This window comes from Hipposideros armiger, unplaced genomic scaffold (genome assembly GCF_001890085.2).
Source record: "Hipposideros armiger isolate ML-2016 unplaced genomic scaffold, ASM189008v1 scaffold_470, whole genome shotgun sequence".
Classification (NCBI taxonomy): domain Eukaryota; kingdom Metazoa; phylum Chordata; class Mammalia; order Chiroptera; family Hipposideridae; genus Hipposideros; species Hipposideros armiger.
Genome location: NW_017731820.1, coordinates 443481 through 461899, shown reverse-complemented (window position 1 = coordinate 461899; position 18419 = coordinate 443481). Strand labels below are relative to the sequence as shown.

The following is an 18419-nucleotide window of genomic DNA, read 5'->3' as shown; positions in this document are numbered from 1 at the left end:
GAGTGGCTCAGTTGCTTAAGAGCTCGGCCAACTGAGCAACAGGGTTGCCAGTTCGATTCACAGCCCAAGCTGAGCTGGTACTGCTACAGGATGGCTCAGCTGACAAAAAAAACAAACAAACAAACAAAAAAAAACAAGCCCATGAACATATTCCAGTAGTTAATGGCTTCTCTGGATTACGTACGAAAGGACACATTCTTAATGTTTTTCAGGCATCCTGAGAATCTGTGACAACTATTTCAGCCATGTCACACACCACCTTTGTTTATATTGTACATTTTCCCAACACAGCCTTGCCCCTTTATCATCTGATGGGAGTTTTTCTGTCCTGGAAGGATCAGTTTTAATCCCATTTCTTCCATAAAGCATCCCTGAATTCCATCTGGAATTATTCATTTCCTTCTTTGTATTTTCCTAGCTTTTTGTGTGTGTGTTACTATTGTACTCGTTCATTCTCCCCATAAATATGCATTGAGATCATGTCGTATGTCAGGCACAGTGCTAGTCAGAACGGGACAAGCTCAGGTCTGTTGCCCATTCTTACGAAGCTGAAAGTCCAGAAGAGGGGAGACTAATGTAATCGGTCTGGAATGTGGGATTACAAATAAATTTAAAAGAATCTGACCCGGGATTAGAGTTTCTGGGATGGTATCTAGAGGAAGCTCCCTTTGAACTGATCTGAAAGTTAAGAAGGTGAGGGATAGGTGTAAGTCCAGACGCCCAGCACAGAGCAGGCAGGGGCCGCTGAGAGGACACCCCAGGCTCTGGCTGAAGGCAGTGTGGCCTGCGGGTGTGGAGGAGAAAGGTGGACATGCAGCTGGACAGGGAGGCAAGGGCCCGGCCAGAAGAGCCTTTTACACCACGTTTAAGGATCTGGGCTTCTTTCCTAAGGGCGATAAGAAGTTACTGTTGAATTTCAAGTAGAAGTTTACACAAACTATATAGAAACTAGAGCATATACCGACCTCTGTCATTTTATTATAAAGTCCTCAAAGAGACAGACTGCATCTTATTCATCCTGAACACACCAAAATGTCTGCTGCCTAAGACTAAAGCTTGATAAATGTATTTATTTTTGAATAGCTGGAGGAAAAATATACAATATATAACTTGAATACATTGTATAAATGCTTCAGATATTTTTTTTTTCTGAAAGCATAGTTTTTAATTTTTAATTTTTTTTTGAGATATCAACTGGGCTATCCACTACTCTTCCATTACAAATTTTCCTCTTCCGCCTCAGTAACAAACCCCCGAGTTTTAGCAGGCACATTACTACCTAAAATAAGAGACTACCATTCCCAGTGTGTCTTGGAATTCACTGTAGCCGTGACTACATCTGACCAATGAAAGAGACGTAAGTGAAAGTGTTGTGTGGAACTAATGGAAAGACTTATTAAAAGGGAGGGAGGCCTCCTAGTTCTCTCAGGAAAAACAGATGAAACACCTGGAGTTCTGGCAGCCATTTTGTGACTGGCTAAGGAAACTGGAGCAAAATTTTAGTCTGGATCTCTGATTGCTTTCTGGAGTTACCACACGAGCTTTGGATTGTCTATTTCAGACATCTTACATGTGAAATAAGAAATTTCAGATTTATCTAAGCAGCTGTAATTGGATTATTGTTCCTAGCAGCTGAAAGCAATTTCTAATTGAGACCTAACCTTCTACTTCAGAGGTGTTGGTTTATACACATTTGTATGGCTGATAGGTATTTTAATACAAGATGATAATCTTTGAAACAAGAAGTTTTAACTTGCACTCAACTAAAATATTGCCTACAGAATTTAGGCCTCTTTTTTTTTTCATTGAATATTTTTAATTTTATTTTTAATGAATAGGGAATTAATATTCCAGGAGAAAACTAACACATCTGGCTTCTAAGTCTGTAAAGACATTCTCTGGAGAGGGTACTGCAAGCAGGTTTAGGGCTTAAGGAAACATCTAACTAATTAAAAGGGACTGAGAATTTCAGAATGATGCCAGTTTCACAGGCCTTCTGGGAATCCTCATCGTCTCCAAAATAAAACAAATCTAAAGGACAATTTCCTGAGTCTTATCAGAAACTGCATGGATCTTTTAACTTGCTTTTGGACAACAATGATGGAGGAAATGGAGAGCCCTTTCTAGCTGCACAGTATTCAGCTGGAATTATCTAGAGATTCTACGGTAGAATTGCCCCATAAAAATACCATGTGAGTCACATATCATATGTCATTCAAAATTTTACGGTAACCACACTAAAAATGTAAAAAGAGGTGAAAGTCACTTCAATAATACATTTTATTTAATACAAAATGAAATAAATATAAAAAATATGAGATAGTTTATATCCCTTTACTTGTACTAAGTATTAACAATGCAGTGTGCATTTTACACTACTGCACACTTCAATGAAAAGTTGTTGGTTTTTAAGTGTCCGAGAGCCACACTCGACTAGTGGCTGTCACCGGACAGGACAGCTCTTGACCTCCTGAATCGAAGTCATTACCTGCCCATCTAACCAGGCTCTGCGTTGTGGATTTTAACTTTCCCTCTTTTATTTTACTTCTCCCTGTGACTCTATTGTTACTACTAGGTTTCACCATTTCCCAGATCCCAGTAAAATCTTCCTCTGATATTCTTATCACTGAACAAATATTTAGTTAAGACAGTGTTCAGGGACTAGAGAAGGTAATACTTACCCTTCTGTTAAAGCCTTTTCTCACTCTGCAAACAGTTTCTCTTTCCCCCCAGTACCTTCTGCTCTCCACCCCAAAGCAGCTGTCTTTAGTCCAACTCCTAAACACCTTGGGTGGATACTTTTCCATCCATTTCTATCGCTACTGCAATAGTTCAGGCTCTCGCCAACTCTGCTCGGGTCACCAGGGCAATGGTTAGTAACACACCATTTGACTCCTTGAAAACCCTTTCGTCATTCTTCACTGTGCAGGGGATAAATGGTCTGTGGAGTGGGCCCTTTTTCAATGGGTCCTCACTAAATTTCCAGCCCTGCACTGATAGCTGCCAGTCTCTGGATGGGACCCCCTGCTTTACCTGCGTGTCCCTGCCAGTCCCTGGGTGGCGCAGGCCCACGTGCTTTCGTGTGTACGTTCTGTCTACCTGGAATGCCCGTCCTGTGAGCCTGTGAACCTCTCTTCTGTGCCGGCTCCACTCTAACCTGGCCCCCAAGCAGTATTAGCACTGCCATCCTTCGTGGGGACTTCAATTCTGGCATGTCATAGTAGTTTTTTTTTTAATAATTATGTTTTTTCTTTTTAAGTCTGTCTCTTTTATTAGTTAGTAAGAATGTAAGGCCCATAAGATTACATTTTATTCACCAAGGTGAACACCACCCTTGGCAGGTGGTAGGTAATCAGTGAATGCTTAGGGGATGGGAGGATAAATAAATGAATGGCATGTCTTTCCAACATTTCGGTGACTCCCCCCCCCCCCAAACACACACACACAACCTTTCTGCTCTGGTTTAAAAGGTCATTCCCCAGCCCTTCCATCTGCATTCCCCTCTGGCTCATGTCACATTCTTTTTAATATGAGCAGGACGTGGTAAACAAAATGAGATTCAGACTCTAACAAGTTCCTCAATGAATTCATAGACACAGTGAAGAAGACTGTATCTCTGATGTGGCAATGGGTGACCTGTAGGATTTCAGGCGATGTTACCTAAAAAGCTAAGCTCGTTTGCCCTCTGGGACCTAGCTTCTAGGTAGCAGGAATACGACCACAAGAAGAGGAAGTACTTCCGTTCGATTCACAAATACAACAAACATTATGACAACTCCCGAGTCTTAATCAAACTCTTTTTTCCTGGCCCAGAGAAATCTACGGCTCCATCTACCTTCTTCTCAGGCTACAGATCACTTAACTAGCAAAGGACATTTTTCAAAGAAATTGTCATTTTTACATTGCTATGATAGATACTGTTCCTTAACTTTTACCCTGATTTCTATGTTAACGAAAGCAGACAGTGGTCCCTACCAGTAAAGCAGAAAGCAATGTGACAACAGCTTTTCCCTTCCTTTCGCTTCCCTTTCATTCCCTCCTCCGTGGCCCCTCCTTCCCTCCTGACCCCTCTCCCCCACCCCCTAATAAGTGGAATGCAGAAAGCAAAAGAAAAAAGTGAATTCTACTTTCTTTGTTTCCATACTACAGAATAATAGAAGTCTTAAATATGTTGCATTTAATGAAGTAAAAACAAAACAAAACAAAAAAGCACATTAAGAGGATGCATACCTCCACCATTTTCATTTAACTGAAGATCCTGCATCATGTGAATTTAGTGATTCACTTGCCAGAGGAAACCCTCTGGGCCTGCTGATTGAAATTCTACAACTCCAGTCTGCCAGCCTTTCTGAGGAGCCATTTCCAGGAAACATCACCCTCAATTTCCAGTTTTGATTTCTTAAAGTGCATTGAAAATGAAGGTCACCCATGAATCTGTAGACGCTTACCACTTTCTTGTCCATACCTAAACTGATGGCTTTGTTGGTTCTTGGCCACTTACTTGTCTTTCTAAAACCTTTAGCTTGGCTTTAATGGAAAGGATTTTTTCTGTCTCTACACATGTGAAAATGTACTTAGTCTTTAATCAGACCATGCTATTACGGGAACAAGTATGACTTCCATAAAAGTATTTGGGAATGGACAGCTGACTCCCACACAACGTGTGCAGTAATACAGTGGACGAAAGATGGTGGCCCACTTGCTCCCACTCTATCCATCAGCCATGGGTACCACTCCCTACATTTTACAAAGGGAATCGTGAGTGTCTATTAATCTGTAAAGCTGGTTTTCGGGGAGGGCAGTTAAATTTTTAGAGTTGAATAAAACTTTTGCAATATATCTATGTAATTGACAAAAGTGATCATCTTATGAAGAAAATATTTGTTAAGGCAGATGTTTTAAATGTGTTCTTTAATTATTTGTTTTTGTTCTCATTTTTCAGGTAATCTAATATCAAAAGCAAGAAATAAAACTTAATCACTCACTTAAATCTCTGTGTAGTTGACGTAGCCACGTGGTAAAATTATTTACCTTTTTCCTTCCTGCTTATCTTCAAACACATAACTGTTTTCTGAAGTTACTTTTATGCACCGGAGCTTCCTTGGGATTTAAATGTCAAAACACAGCTATATGCCACGCCAAAAGCAAATACAGTTTTCTTTTGTCTTAATGCATGCAATACATCAAAGAAGAATAAAGCTGCTATTGAATCTTAAAATGGTTAACTTTTTTCTTTTCCTTTTTCTCCTAGGAGAGTTATCTCCTCTGGCATTTCACTACTGTGTTGTTGTTTTTTTTTAAATAAGTTTTGTCACTCTAGTACTCTATTTGCACTTAAAAATAAAACCACTTTGAAATCACTTCAGAGAGACAACCGACTTGAACATGGGTTCACCTGGGTGTGTGATACTGTTGGGTCACTGGGCTTATGGTTTGGTGCTAGACAGATGATTAAGGCTTAAATATTTAAGTATAGACAGGAAACTCTTCTCTGTGTCCCTTCTAAAAGAAACCAAATGGCTCTGGCAATGGAGTTAAAGATCAAACAGGAGTCTGGAGTTGGCATGGGAGACCAAGAAAGTTTACACAAAGAGCCATGCATCTACTATTAGAAATGAGTCAGATCTAGCATGTGGAAACAGCTTTCCAGAAATCTACTAATAATTCAATTCAGCCCACAGAAAGAAAGAAAGAACATAGCCATTTGCAATATAACATCAGCGGGACCCGAGATGGGGAATAAATTGAGATAAGGTGAAGAGACAAAGTAATATGAACTGTCATATACTAAAATGAAAGCTGGATTATGCCACTCGTCTTTTTCCACTTTATTTTGCCCTGGTGATCTCGTTTTAGGACGCTGGGTAACTGTTTTCCTTAGCGTGTTTTTGAAGGCCATTCCACGAAAGGAAGTCCAGCTTCACCCCTGGGAAACTGCTTGGTGTCTCCAGCTCTCAGAGAAGGAATTGCAGACAACCTGTCTTTCGCTGCTTTGGGGTTCCATGGGGTCAGAGTCACAGCGATGTCAGAACTTAGCTGGCACACAGTTCTGAACAATGTGATGCTGATCTGGGAACCTTGCTGCCTCCTTTGCCAGCTTTGCATAATTAGCACTGACTCTAATGGTAAAAGACAAAGTGTTTTTCGATGTAATGGAAGAGCTAGCACAGTTTGACACCAGCCTAATAATGACATGAACAGTTCCTCAGAATGGAAGGGGGTGGTCAGCCTGGAAATGTATGAGAAGGTGTCAGACTCAGAGGGGGGCAGTTTGCAGTTAGCAAGATCCTGGTGAGGGAGAAAGGGAGGGAGTCTGGCACAGACAGTGTCACCACAGAAATATTCATGTCTGCGACACAGGCCTTCCGTTTCCTACAGCGGAAATAAGCTTTAGACATTTCAAGTCAAAGTTTCGGTTTTGTCTATTTTTCATTATTATTTTTTTCGTCAGGCTGCGGCTGTCCACTCGGTGGAACCATGACATTTTCCACTGGGAGTGGGGGCTGCGAGAGTTCGCCTCTGGACTCTGGACTAGAATGGAAAGTGCACAGACACGTGGACTGAATTTCGGCAAAGTAGTCTGAAACCGAGGGGATTTGGCTTGAAAGGGCCGGGCCTTTGTGGGCACAGACCAGGAACCGCAAGTGTTAGGACAGTTCAAGTGCTGATAGTCACCCTCCCCCAGCCACCTCCGTGTTAAGGTCCCAGGAGGCAGTGCTCACTGCTCAGTGTGGTCTTGAATCAGTATTCTTGACTGAATGAATCTCACTGAGACTTAGAAATCCTAGGGCAGTGGTTCCTGGTGCCATGCCTTCCGCCTTTGGGAATCTGACTTACGGGGGGCCTCGTGTCAGCCTGGGGGAGGGGAAGAAAGGGGCTGTAGAGGCAGAGAGGATGCCTACGATAGCTGGTCCCACTCCGCGCACCCACCCCAGATCTTCACACATTCCACGATTAATTTCAACTTGTATGCAGCTTGCAAGAGACCTAGAGATCACCGTGTGTTTCTATGGCACCTATAAAAATGCTTAGATGGCTCCCTGTTACACCAGGAAAAAGGGAATTAGAAAAAAGAGAGCAGAAGAGCACACAGATGTTGAGTGACCTGCCATCCTGGTTTATCCAGAACTGAGGGCTTTCTCAGCTGCAGAGTTCTCAGTGCTCAAAGCAGAACAGACCCACACAAATGAATGAGTTACCACCTCACACACATCCCAAACCGGGACCCAGTAACAGCCAAAGCATGTCCCAAGACCAGTCGGAGCTGATGCCAGCACAGTGTGCAGTGGGGACACAGGCGGACCCTAAGACTAAGCAACTGGGACCTTCAAGGGAGCCCAGAGTTTCTGAGCAGTGCACCCGGCACACCCCCCACTCCTCTGATGACAGGATGTTACATAAGCTGGCTGGGCCTGACCCAAGGGCCACGCCGGAGGGGTCCAGGAAGACGCCTAAATTGGGACAATAGTGTCAAAAGGGACTTTGATCTCTGACTAAGCTTGAATCCCACAGTCACTGAATATTAGGGTATCGAAATGTGTGTGTTCAAAAATTTTTTTTCTGCTGTGGATTTAAAGTGGGAGCTTATGAGCAAATCAAGATCAATTTTAGAAAATAATGTTACATGTATTCTTCATCGAAGTTAGGGCTGTAAATTTTAAACCTGCTTTCATAGAAATTCACAACCTCCTGAACTGATGATATTAATCTACTTATTTGTTGTTCACCTTCCCAGAAGAGTCAGCTTAGTTTTGAAACATCTCACATTGTATCTAACCAACCCCCATTTAAAGGCTCTTAGCAAAAAAACAAAAAAATATATACTTATTCTTTGCTTTTAAGGAAAAAAAAATCAAACTAACTTAGTAGATGTTCTTGAAAAGAAAGCACTGAATTAAAAAATAAAAACTGGGTCTTTGCTTATGCAGTTCCATCTGAAAACATAATGAGGACTTAATTACTAACTCAAATAGGATATGGGAGATTCTGTTTCTCAAGGGGTAATTTTGGAGGCTGCGGTCGAGCTGAGACACATTTACTCTTCCTTTTCTGCTCGCAGAGCTATCCAGAATGTTTCCTGGGTTTGTTTCTTCACATATTTACATGGAGGTGGCAGGAATGCTAAAGGAGATTGAATTCTAATGAACCGCTTTCACTAGTGTTTCCACCAGATGCTGACTCGAACACCATGAACTTGCTCTGGCCTCTAAGTAGCCGTTTAGTCCCCAAGTTCTGATCTCCAGAAGGCATCACTAGGGTGCGACTTAATATATCCTAGAAATACGTGTCATCTTTTCTTTCAAAGCCGTTAACACACTTGGAATTTGTTCCTCTGTGTTCTGGTAAAAAGATGGCATTGTTTGATTTTAGAGGTAGAAGATGGGAGAAGACTAGATGCTCTGGGTTCCAAGAAAAATAAAACTTGACTCACAGTAATGTAAACAAGGATTACTTTTTATCACACAGAAAGGTGTGAAGGTGCTTGCTGACTGGTTTTCTGGACCATACAGCCCCAGGCACAGTGTCTGCATTTGAACACTGACGCTGGAGGGGGAGAGGGGGGCATCTGTACCAGAAAACAAAGCCTCCTCCAGCACACCACAGCTGACTTGGCTTATCTCGCCTCAGCCAGGACGGTGTCACCCGGCTACTTCTGCCTGTGACTAAGGAAAAATCTCCCTCTGGCAGCTAAGCTATGAGTGTGGTCTTAGGATCAATCAGGAAACCACAACTAGCAAAACAGGCTTTTGCTATGACTCACAAGGTAGATACATTTTTCCAAACTACGCATTTACACCACCTACTTAGGCTCAAAGTATCTGAACACCAGCTTTTTCGTCCACATGTCCTGGAAGAGACCCACAGAGGAGGGCGTGGATTCGCAAGTCCTGCTGTCTTGTTGTAGCAACTCTCCCAGTTTACAGATTCTGACCAGAACCTGCCAGGATCCCCCACCTCCCAGGACTCACTCTAGCCCCCCAGCAAACTTTCCCGACTCCACTTTTCCCCCCACCTTCTCTCCCTTTCCCCCCACTACCTTTAAGATGCCGCATGGTTCTGTTTTGGGTCTCCCTTAGAGGAGGAAGTGAATAAACCTTACTTTGTTTGGCTATAGGAGGTTTTCACACTGGAAGGAGGGTAGAGAGACCTGGGTTGAGAACAGGAGTTATTGATATAAATGGCACCGAAAGATGCTTGCCGCAAGGACCCAACAATGCGAGGGCGCTAGGAGCAGATAAAAGGGGGTCATCACGCCAGGAGAAACGAAGAGGTTATCTGCTGCACACCTTACTGTCTTCAGGGAATGTTCTAGCACCTGAGGATTTGATGAAGGCCCTCCTCCCTGAAAGCAGACTGCCCATCAGAGGTCAAGCTAGAGGCTTACTCTGTGGGACAAGGCTTCTTGCCCGCTCCTCACCTTCGCCCTCCCAGGCCTGTGGCTGGCTGTGAAACACAGCTGAAGAAACCAGAGGCCCTCAACAGGTAAACAGGGCGATTTCGTCAGACACAACATCTTCGTGTGAATCTGCTGACGTACGCTTGTGACATACATGCATCCAATCCAAGACATTTCGACGTATGCGTCCAATACACATTTCTCCTCATGCCCACCACTGAATTTGCGATTTGTTACCTGAACCCTCTGACCAATCTCTACCATTAGCCTTCCTATCTGAGTAGAGGGTAACTCTCGCCTTCCAGTTGTTTTTACCAAATCATCTGGGTTTATCCTTATTCACCCTCTTCCTCTCATGGCCTGCATCTAATCCATCAAGGAACCCACTGACTCCACGTCCTGCATATATGAACAGATGCAGAGTCAAGCACATCTCATACCTCTGGTGCTAGTCCCCTGGTCTCAGGCCACCAGCATCTCACCTGGATTATTATAACAGGCTTCCCGCTTCTACCCGCTCTCCCCGCAGCCAGAGTGGTCCTTTTAAATTGGAAGCCTGATCATGTCCTTGCTCTACTCAGAAACCTGCAAGGGCTGCCTAGTTCCTGAAGAATAAAAGCCACACCCTTCCAACACCCTCCAGGTCTCCAGGGCCTGGCCTCTAGGCGGCTCTGGCCTCCTCTCTGCAACTGTCCTCCTCTCCTTCCAACATGCCCCCTGGCACGTTGCTGATCCCAGGTCATGCCAGGCAACCTCAATGCACTGACTGTTCTCTTTGCCTGGGATGCTTTTTCCCCAAACTGACAAATGCTATTATCTCTTTCAGGTCTTGAACTATTATCTTTTCAGTGTGGTTAACTCTGACCTAGCTATTTAAACTGCAATGTAACCTCCATCTCTTGGAAGGCCAGTTCTCCTTGATTTGCTCTGCTCTTTTCTTTTCTTTTTTTTTTCCCCACGGCACGTATTCCTTCTAACTTACTATAATTAGTAACTTCCTATAATGTAGCTGTCCTTCCTCCCCTTCCTCCAGAATGTGAGCTTCACAAGTGTAAGAATCTTTGTCTGTTCTGTTCAACAATTTATGCTAAGTGCCTAGAACAGTGCCTGGCACGATGGATGCACTCAGAAAATACTCCTGAATGAATAATTCTGTAGCTTGGCATGCCTGCCTTTCCTTGATCCAACACTGTGTTCAGAAAACAAGCCATGTGTAAATCCTCACACACACACAGCAAGAAAAATAAGTTAAAATCATAGGATATTCCAGTATGACACACAGCAAAGCTCCTTTACAATAATCTTCCCAAGCTATTTCCCTAAGTTCTACTCATCACATCATTGCAGCTGCTCCTATTATCTCCAAACATTTTTCTTTTTTAATCGTGCCTATGGTAGCTGTTTTACGTTCTCATTTTTCCTGTTTTTTTTTTTCAAAAATAGCTTTTAAATCACTCATGCTGGAAGTTGAAAGGAGAAAAGTAAAGAAGAACCAGTGTAGGCTAACTTACGAAGAATTTAGGTAGTTTGAAAATAAAATCAGAGATGTCAGGCAGTTGCAAAGTTTCGGTTAGTGAGGGGGGAAAAAAATCCAAACCAGAGGTGGGCTAGGGATGTATCATTAAAGTGTAATCTGATGGGTGTCCGTTATATAAGGACAAGCTAAACCCGCCAGTACTTCCACCTGGACAGACAGAAATTAAGGGTGAATTCAACGCGCTCCCCAATGGTCTGACCAAGGAGAATATAGCCCTGTGTCATAGCTACAGAAATACAACACTTCACAGATTAAAATTCTACACTGGGAACATTTTAGGTAAATAAAATAATCTGCTATTTCACACATTGGTAATTAGCGTACAAAATCATCGCCTTCAAAATAAACGTCAAACAGGAACTGGGTTCCCGAATGGGCTTAGGAATTTTGTGGAGATGTGTCAGAGTGACTACTTTCCCATAGCTACACTTCTGGGTTATCATTCTGGAAGATAAGAAAAATATTCCTTCTTCTATCAGCCACTGTGCACTTGGCAACGTGGACAATGGGGCTGACCCATTTTGGCAAAAAACATGTATTTTATCCATTCCTGTACCTGACAAAAATTGAAATTTGCATTCCCTATTGTACATCTTCTGCGTTATTCTCCTCATCAGAAGTGCCAACTTCCACTCTTTTCATTTACCAAAATCTCACTCATTCCTCTGGGGCCATTTTAACGCCTACTCTCTCCATGGGAGTAAAATATGCAAGTCTCAACATCTCACCAGTACTTCTTCAGTAGCAGGCAATTTAAATAGAACGCCCAAGAAACAAGCTGTTTGCATTGAAACAGCAACATCACCATAAAATCTAGCCAGTTTACAAAAGCAGAATGAACTACCTTGGGTATTATTGACAGAAATTATTGTATCATTAAAGCTACTGGCCTGGAAAATGGACAAGGTGCTAAACATCTCTATAGACTGTATGGAAAACAATTACTACATTTTATAGACAAACATCTCATATCAGAGCATATGATCTTAAAACATTCATCTCAGTTTTTCTGAGTATTGCTACCATTTGCTTTAGGCCCAAATAATAGCTATTAGATTATTGATGGTTCAAAAATTAGGCGTGTATTTCTATTAAAACAGTTCATTGTTCTGTTTAAATATAAACTCGTTAGGCTATCAGGACGAGTATTTGCATATATGTAATAGGAATAAGCTCTATGCTGTGTCATCAAGTCTTATAAACATATTGAGGCTTAAAAATGTCACTCTGTAGCTGTCATAAGCTGTAACTTACCATTCACATGAATACTATTTTATTAACATTATACAGAACAAACTTACTTCATTATAAATGATTTTATATATTTTAAAGCTTCATTATATATCTGTGAATGCTTCCCCAAGGATCTCCTCTTAAATGAAATAAGATTATTAGTGACTTTGGGTCTGTATTTTGTTGAGGGCAGACTGAGATGTATACAACTTTCATCTTCCATAATATAAAATTCATGAAATTATTTTTCAGAATAAGAAAGCCCTATCATAAAAGATTTGAAAACTTTTTTTTAAAATCACCTAAATTCACCAGGTTAAATTCAACTCATAGTGAGACATAGATTGTTTACGGGCAAAACATCTGAAAAGCAAATTTTTTTATGTTGGAATGAAAGACATTTTGTAGAAGTACGTTGAGGTAATATATGTAATGTCGTCAGAATATTTCCCATAAAGGTTGTATCCTTCCACTGTGTGAGAAGTCAATTCAGTTTTTATTAAAAAAAACAAAACAAAACTCCTCCCCAGATTTGCAAAAACGAATAAAGATGAGATTTTTGCAATATTTTAGTATGAGTATTTTGTAAACAAACTCAATTATATCAAATATTCTGCTTCAGTAAATCCCCATACTACCCACCAATATTTTTTAATATGTTTTTTTTTTTCCAGGAGGGGTCTTTAGAGAGGATGAGTCGCGACCAAGACAAGGAGAGAAGGGACATCTCTGCTTGTGGGCATAGGAAGCAAAACTAAAAATAAACCGAGGTCCTTTATAGCTCAGCTATTGCTTGCAAAACCTCCTGCATAATGCTCATGGTCACTGAGGGAGGCTGATGGACCGATGTGACATCAGAGATCGTCCTATCATATATCCATGTCCTGATAACAGCATCACTGCTAACATCACAAACACGCTACGGTAGGCATGGCCAATGGTTCCTCCCACCTCACCCTTACAGAGTGTGTGAGTGAGTGAGTGTGTGTGTGTGTGTGTGTGTGTGTGTGTATGTGTGTGTGTCTCATCCCACAACAAAAACACGGATTTGGCAAGTTTTGACGCTGAGTAGGATGAGACAGCTGCGTACCTGTCTATGATGGCGCACATGTCAATGCTGACGTTCGCGAAACTTCCTGGCCTCCGCTGTGCCACGGCGTATAAATTGACAAGTTGATCGTCCACTTGAATGAGCTGCATGCAGCCTTGGAATGAAGGCTGCAGGACAGAGTGACTTGAGTTCTTCATCTGGTTCAGAAAACCTGTGAGAGAGAACAAGTGGGCAAGTTCAAGTCTGTGCACAGCAAACTTCACTAAACCTTCCCTGGGCACGTCCCCTGACCACAGCCATCGTGTCCGACGACTGTCTCGTGGGGTCGTGCAGATGCTGTGTGCACTGCAGAGGAATGAAGTCTTATGAGAAGGAGGTATTATTTCAGGGAGAGAAGTGAGGGCTGAACCTAGAGAACGTTTGTCTCTGGGGTCTAGCATCCCTCATATTTTCTTTCTTGACATCTTTCTTCCGCTGGCTGTCACATGTCCCTGTCCTGCTGTCAAAAGCTCAGTGCCACACTTCCGCAGCTGATGCTGGGTTCAGAGATTAGAATATAAAACTTTAGAGCTTTCTCAACAATCCAACCGCCTTCCTTTTATGCTTTCAATATTACATCTATTTTCTTAACTCCCTAGAGGCCTGCTATTTAGATAGCAAGGAGCTAAACTTACCGTTATCAATTAAGGTGAATCTCTTCTATGGATTAAAGTCTAACCCAATCCAAAGAGGTATTCACATTACAAATGATTTTTCCACTTATAAAGTCCAAAGTAATATTACAAAGAGATAAATTTAGACATAACAGACAGCCACCCTGCTCTGAATATCTATCATATATATGGTATCTAATATGGTATAGGGAGCATAAATGATAAGAATTGAAACTAAAATTAAAAGAGACTGAATAACAAGACCAAAAAATAGAGTAAATACTGCTGGTTCTATTAGGGAATAGCACATACATATACCAAGATTGAAATTAGACTTTAAAATTTGTATTGAAGAGTAACTTTAAAACAGCCCCATCAATTACCTTTATGTCTTTTCAATAGAAAAATGCATAATGTTATTATTCATAGAAAATTTGTAGGCCATAATATTTCTTGATCCTATTAAGGATCTCCAGGAATTGGCAAAAAGCATCTACCTTCATATAGTTTTGCACACCCAATTCACGTACCAGAGCAAATTTAAATGTTGCTAAGGTGATTGAAAATCTGAAGTTATTCACATATGTATTTCAATCTAATATTATATCTACAGCAAAATATAATTTACACAGAAAGGAATGAGACCAAGATGTGCCATTAATTGAATAAAAGTAAATTTTCAACTAAACTTTTAAAAAAATATATATATATTGACCATTATGTGACTTTTAAAGCTGTCCTATACTATTTGAGTAGTTATAGTTTAGGACAATAGAAACCTCCTTCTCTCTTTATTAATGGTTTTTAATAGTTAAAGTCTAATAATTATAATTTTAAGCCCTTTTGAGGGTTAATCACAGATGTGTAGTGTATCCTTTCCTGTCAACAGAGTGCTATGTAAAATAGGATTATACTTAATTTCTGGACTTAAAAATTAGAATAAAACTATTTCAATGTCAAACATATAGTTTATCTATACAGTTTTTCTAAGTCACATTTTTTTTCATTTGCATTGACTTACTTAGTCCCCTCAGAAATTGCTGATCTTCGATGTCATCTATTTAGACTAGTTGTATGCATACATATGATTTTCAATCTGTTTAATCAGGATAATATTGAATGGAGTTAATGTCTAAACTTAGCAGAGAGAAAACATCCAGCTGTAACTTGGAAGGCTATTCTTAACAAGACAATCATCTGGCTCTGTATTTTGAATACTTGGGAGTTCTAAATATCCATGCTAGCTTTGAAATAGTCCAAAACGAGCACATCTATTTGTGAGAACAAGGCCTTCCCTGCAGCAAGGCAGCTGCATGCCACATAGACCACTGTGGATTGGGTATAATTAAGTTCATAAAACAAGACTTCATCAGTCACTCATAACGACGTTCTCTGTTTGGCCCTCATGAATTTTGTACTTTGAAACTGTCAAATCCTTTCATTTCCTACATGGGACATGCTCTGAGAGGAGGTAAATGTAGGACAAAGTACTACGCATCCATTAAAAATTTAGGTTGTTTGCCTCTCTTTGAAATGTCTTTAACGTTTCCACGAGGGACTCCATTAATTCACATCCGTGAGGAGTCCCCTTCCACATTGAATTAGGGCTGACCTCTGCGGTCAGTAGAACACTGTGGAAGTGGTGGCTGGGTGGGACTTCGAAGGCTAGTTTTCAACTCGGTCTCTGTAATCGCTAACACTGAAAAGTCAGCCGCCGCACCTGGAGCAGTCTTATGGAGGGGACCATGAGAGACAACAAACCATGGCTTTAAGCAATCCTGGAGTGATTTGTTATGTAATAACAAATAACTAATACTGAATTTGGTACTGGGAGAGAATTGTAACACAAATCTAAAAATACAGGACTGGGATGTTCACATAAGTTGAACGGACCTTGAAAGGACTGTTAGTAGGAGTCTGATGGCTCTTGAGGGCCTTTGCAGTAATGGCTTAAAGGAAGGTGAGGGAAAAAAAATATTATTGGAAATGGGATAAAACTGGATCCTGCTTATGTTATGGTGGAAAGTTTAGCAAGAATGTGGTAACACAGAAAGGAAAAAGTTGTACTTAATGAACTGTGTAATCTAGCTAAGAACATTTCCAGACAGAGAAGTCTGATGTTTTCTTTCTATTTATAGTGAAAAACAGAAAAAAGAAGAGAGGAAAGCTAAAGAAAAACTGTTACATATGAAGAAGCCAAAACTTCATGAATTTGAAAAAAACAATGTTTTCTCAATTCCAGTTTGCCCAATGGCAAACAATGCAAAAACTAAGAAATCACTTCCAGGCAAAGATCAGCTACGAGTAAAACATAATCTGAAGACGACAATGATGTGTGGCTGTAAAATCCATGTTAAGATTGCCACCATTTGTTAGGTGGTACCTGAAAGAACCATTTAGTCAGACAGACAATCCTCTAGGCAGCTTGCTGGTGTATTGTGCAGAATCTCTGAGTTATACAATAGGGAGCTAAAAATCTTCTCAAGAGCATTTCCGCCTAGTGTCAGCAGAAGCCCAATGTTAAAAAAAAAAAAAGTTTAATGGCGTAAACCTGAATATGATTCATAGGAAGCCCACAGATTTTTAAGAGAACTGCATTAGTGGTAACACCACTAGCTTGGACTGACAGGGACAGAGATGGTACAAAATGAAGAGAGGTCTTTAGACCCTAAACTTCTACAGGCAGGAAACCACACAGCTGTAAACACGGGCTACTTTTTATTTTAAAAGGGAAGTATGAGTCAGAGTGATAGAACTGAGAACCAAGAGGTTGCAGCCAAGAGCGGGCCATGGAGAATAATTTCCAGGACATAGCAGGACTGACTTCGAATCAAGGAATCACCAACATGTGCCTGACTGGATGTTAGAAGTGCTATGGACCAGGTACTTCTGCGTAACTCTTAGTTTTCCTCCTTTGAACCAGAGAGGCGAAAGTGGCGACTCTGTGCCTAGCCTACCATGGTCCGCTGGGTGTGTGGCTGGCACAGAACTCATTCATAGGTCTTCAGATGAGCAGCTACATTTGAGTAACTACCCAAACAGCTTCCTTTGCTCTTGGACCTCACAGGAGCTTCATTTTGTTATGAACTCGACTTAGATGATGAGTTCCTGGATTTTGAGCAGATGCTCTCATGGGATGACACTTTAGAGGGACTTCGGAGGAGGTGAGAGTACTCTTCATGTGGAAGAGGCATGAATCTTTGGTCCCAGAGGGCGAACTCTGGCAGCCGGCCTCCAAATTAGCCATGAGTCTCCACCTCCTACTATCCACACCCGTGCAGGTCTCTCCCGCACTGAACCAGTGCTGGCCTGCGTGACAAACAGAACACTGCAGAAGGGAGTGTGTGCATGTGACTTCCACGGCTTCGTCACAAAAGGCACTGGAGGCTCCCCGGTGGTCCTGGACCCCTTTCTCTGGGGGAAGCCAGCCTGTGTACCATGAGAAACCTCAAGTCATCCGGTGGAGAGGAAAAGACCTACTACTCGCAGCCAGCAGCAATGGCCAGCCATGGAGGAAGGCATAACCTGAAGAGGAGCCCCCAGTCCTGGTCAAGCCTTCAGATGACTGAGGCCCCAGGAAACACGTAACTGCAATCTCATAAGAAACTTCATGCCAAGTTGCATGAACTTCCCAGCCAAGTTGCTCCTGAATTACTGACCCACAGAAAAAGACGAGCTTGTAGACTATTACTGTGTTGGGCTGCAAGTTTTGAGGTAGTTTCATGCAGCAATAGAAAATAATTCAAGTTATAATGAACAATTCCTGCCATCACTTCCTCAGTTTTAAAATTAGAAACCAATTAACAAAAACTAGCCTGCAAAACAGAGTGAATGGTAGCATGCTGACCGTTTGATTATACTGAGCAATGAGTTAAAGATATTGGATCTCAATTGTTAGTAAAGTCACATAGGTTTCAGGTATACAATAGCATAATACATCATCTATATATCACATTATGTGTTCACCCCAATAAACTTTAATTTAAAAAAAGATATTGGATCTCTGATACTGAAATTCCTGGTGCCCTAAACCCCTTTGAAATGGAGAAGAACATATTATTTATTTTCTGTTTGTTCCCTTACTGTACAAATATAATGTTACTAAAAATACTAATGGATAGCACCTGTGACACTTTCAGTGGCTGCTGTAAAGCTCAGGAATACACCTACTTAATAGATTAATAGCAGGATGGTTTGGAGATATGAATTTGTGGCTGGGATTTTGAAGATCAGAAATGAATAGATATAAAATGGATAGAAAGATAAATTAAAATCTGCCAATTTAGTAGAAGGATTTATAGAATAAAGAGAAAAAAATTTTGCTTTGCTTAGAGCTGTAAATTTATTGTATCTACAAATTTGGAATTAAAAAAATGCAATATTTATACACGGGCTGTTGTTACTGGGTTCTGTGACCTGACAATGTGCTATAACACTCACAGTGAATTGTAATCTTGTCAGGCTGGATTGCATCTCAGCCCCAGTAACCTGGGAAGCTTTCTTCCTTCTCTACAGGGTTATAATCACATTAACTAACTGGCAAGTTTG

At 41.2% G+C, this 18419-nt stretch overlaps 1 protein-coding gene across 1 annotated transcript in view; it reads right to left on the bottom strand.

The window, feature by feature from the left end:
• The window catches only part of CNTNAP2 (contactin associated protein 2), a gene marked incomplete at its 5' end in the record, with an annotated part of 1134943 nt that overhangs the window by 673573 nt on the left and 442951 nt on the right, over positions 1-18419 (bottom strand). The window contains one exon of the mRNA XM_019666439.1: positions 13258-13429. Coding sequence (XP_019521984.1) covers positions 13258-13429 — 172 coding nt within the window. The remainder of the gene's footprint in view (positions 1-13257; positions 13430-18419) is intronic.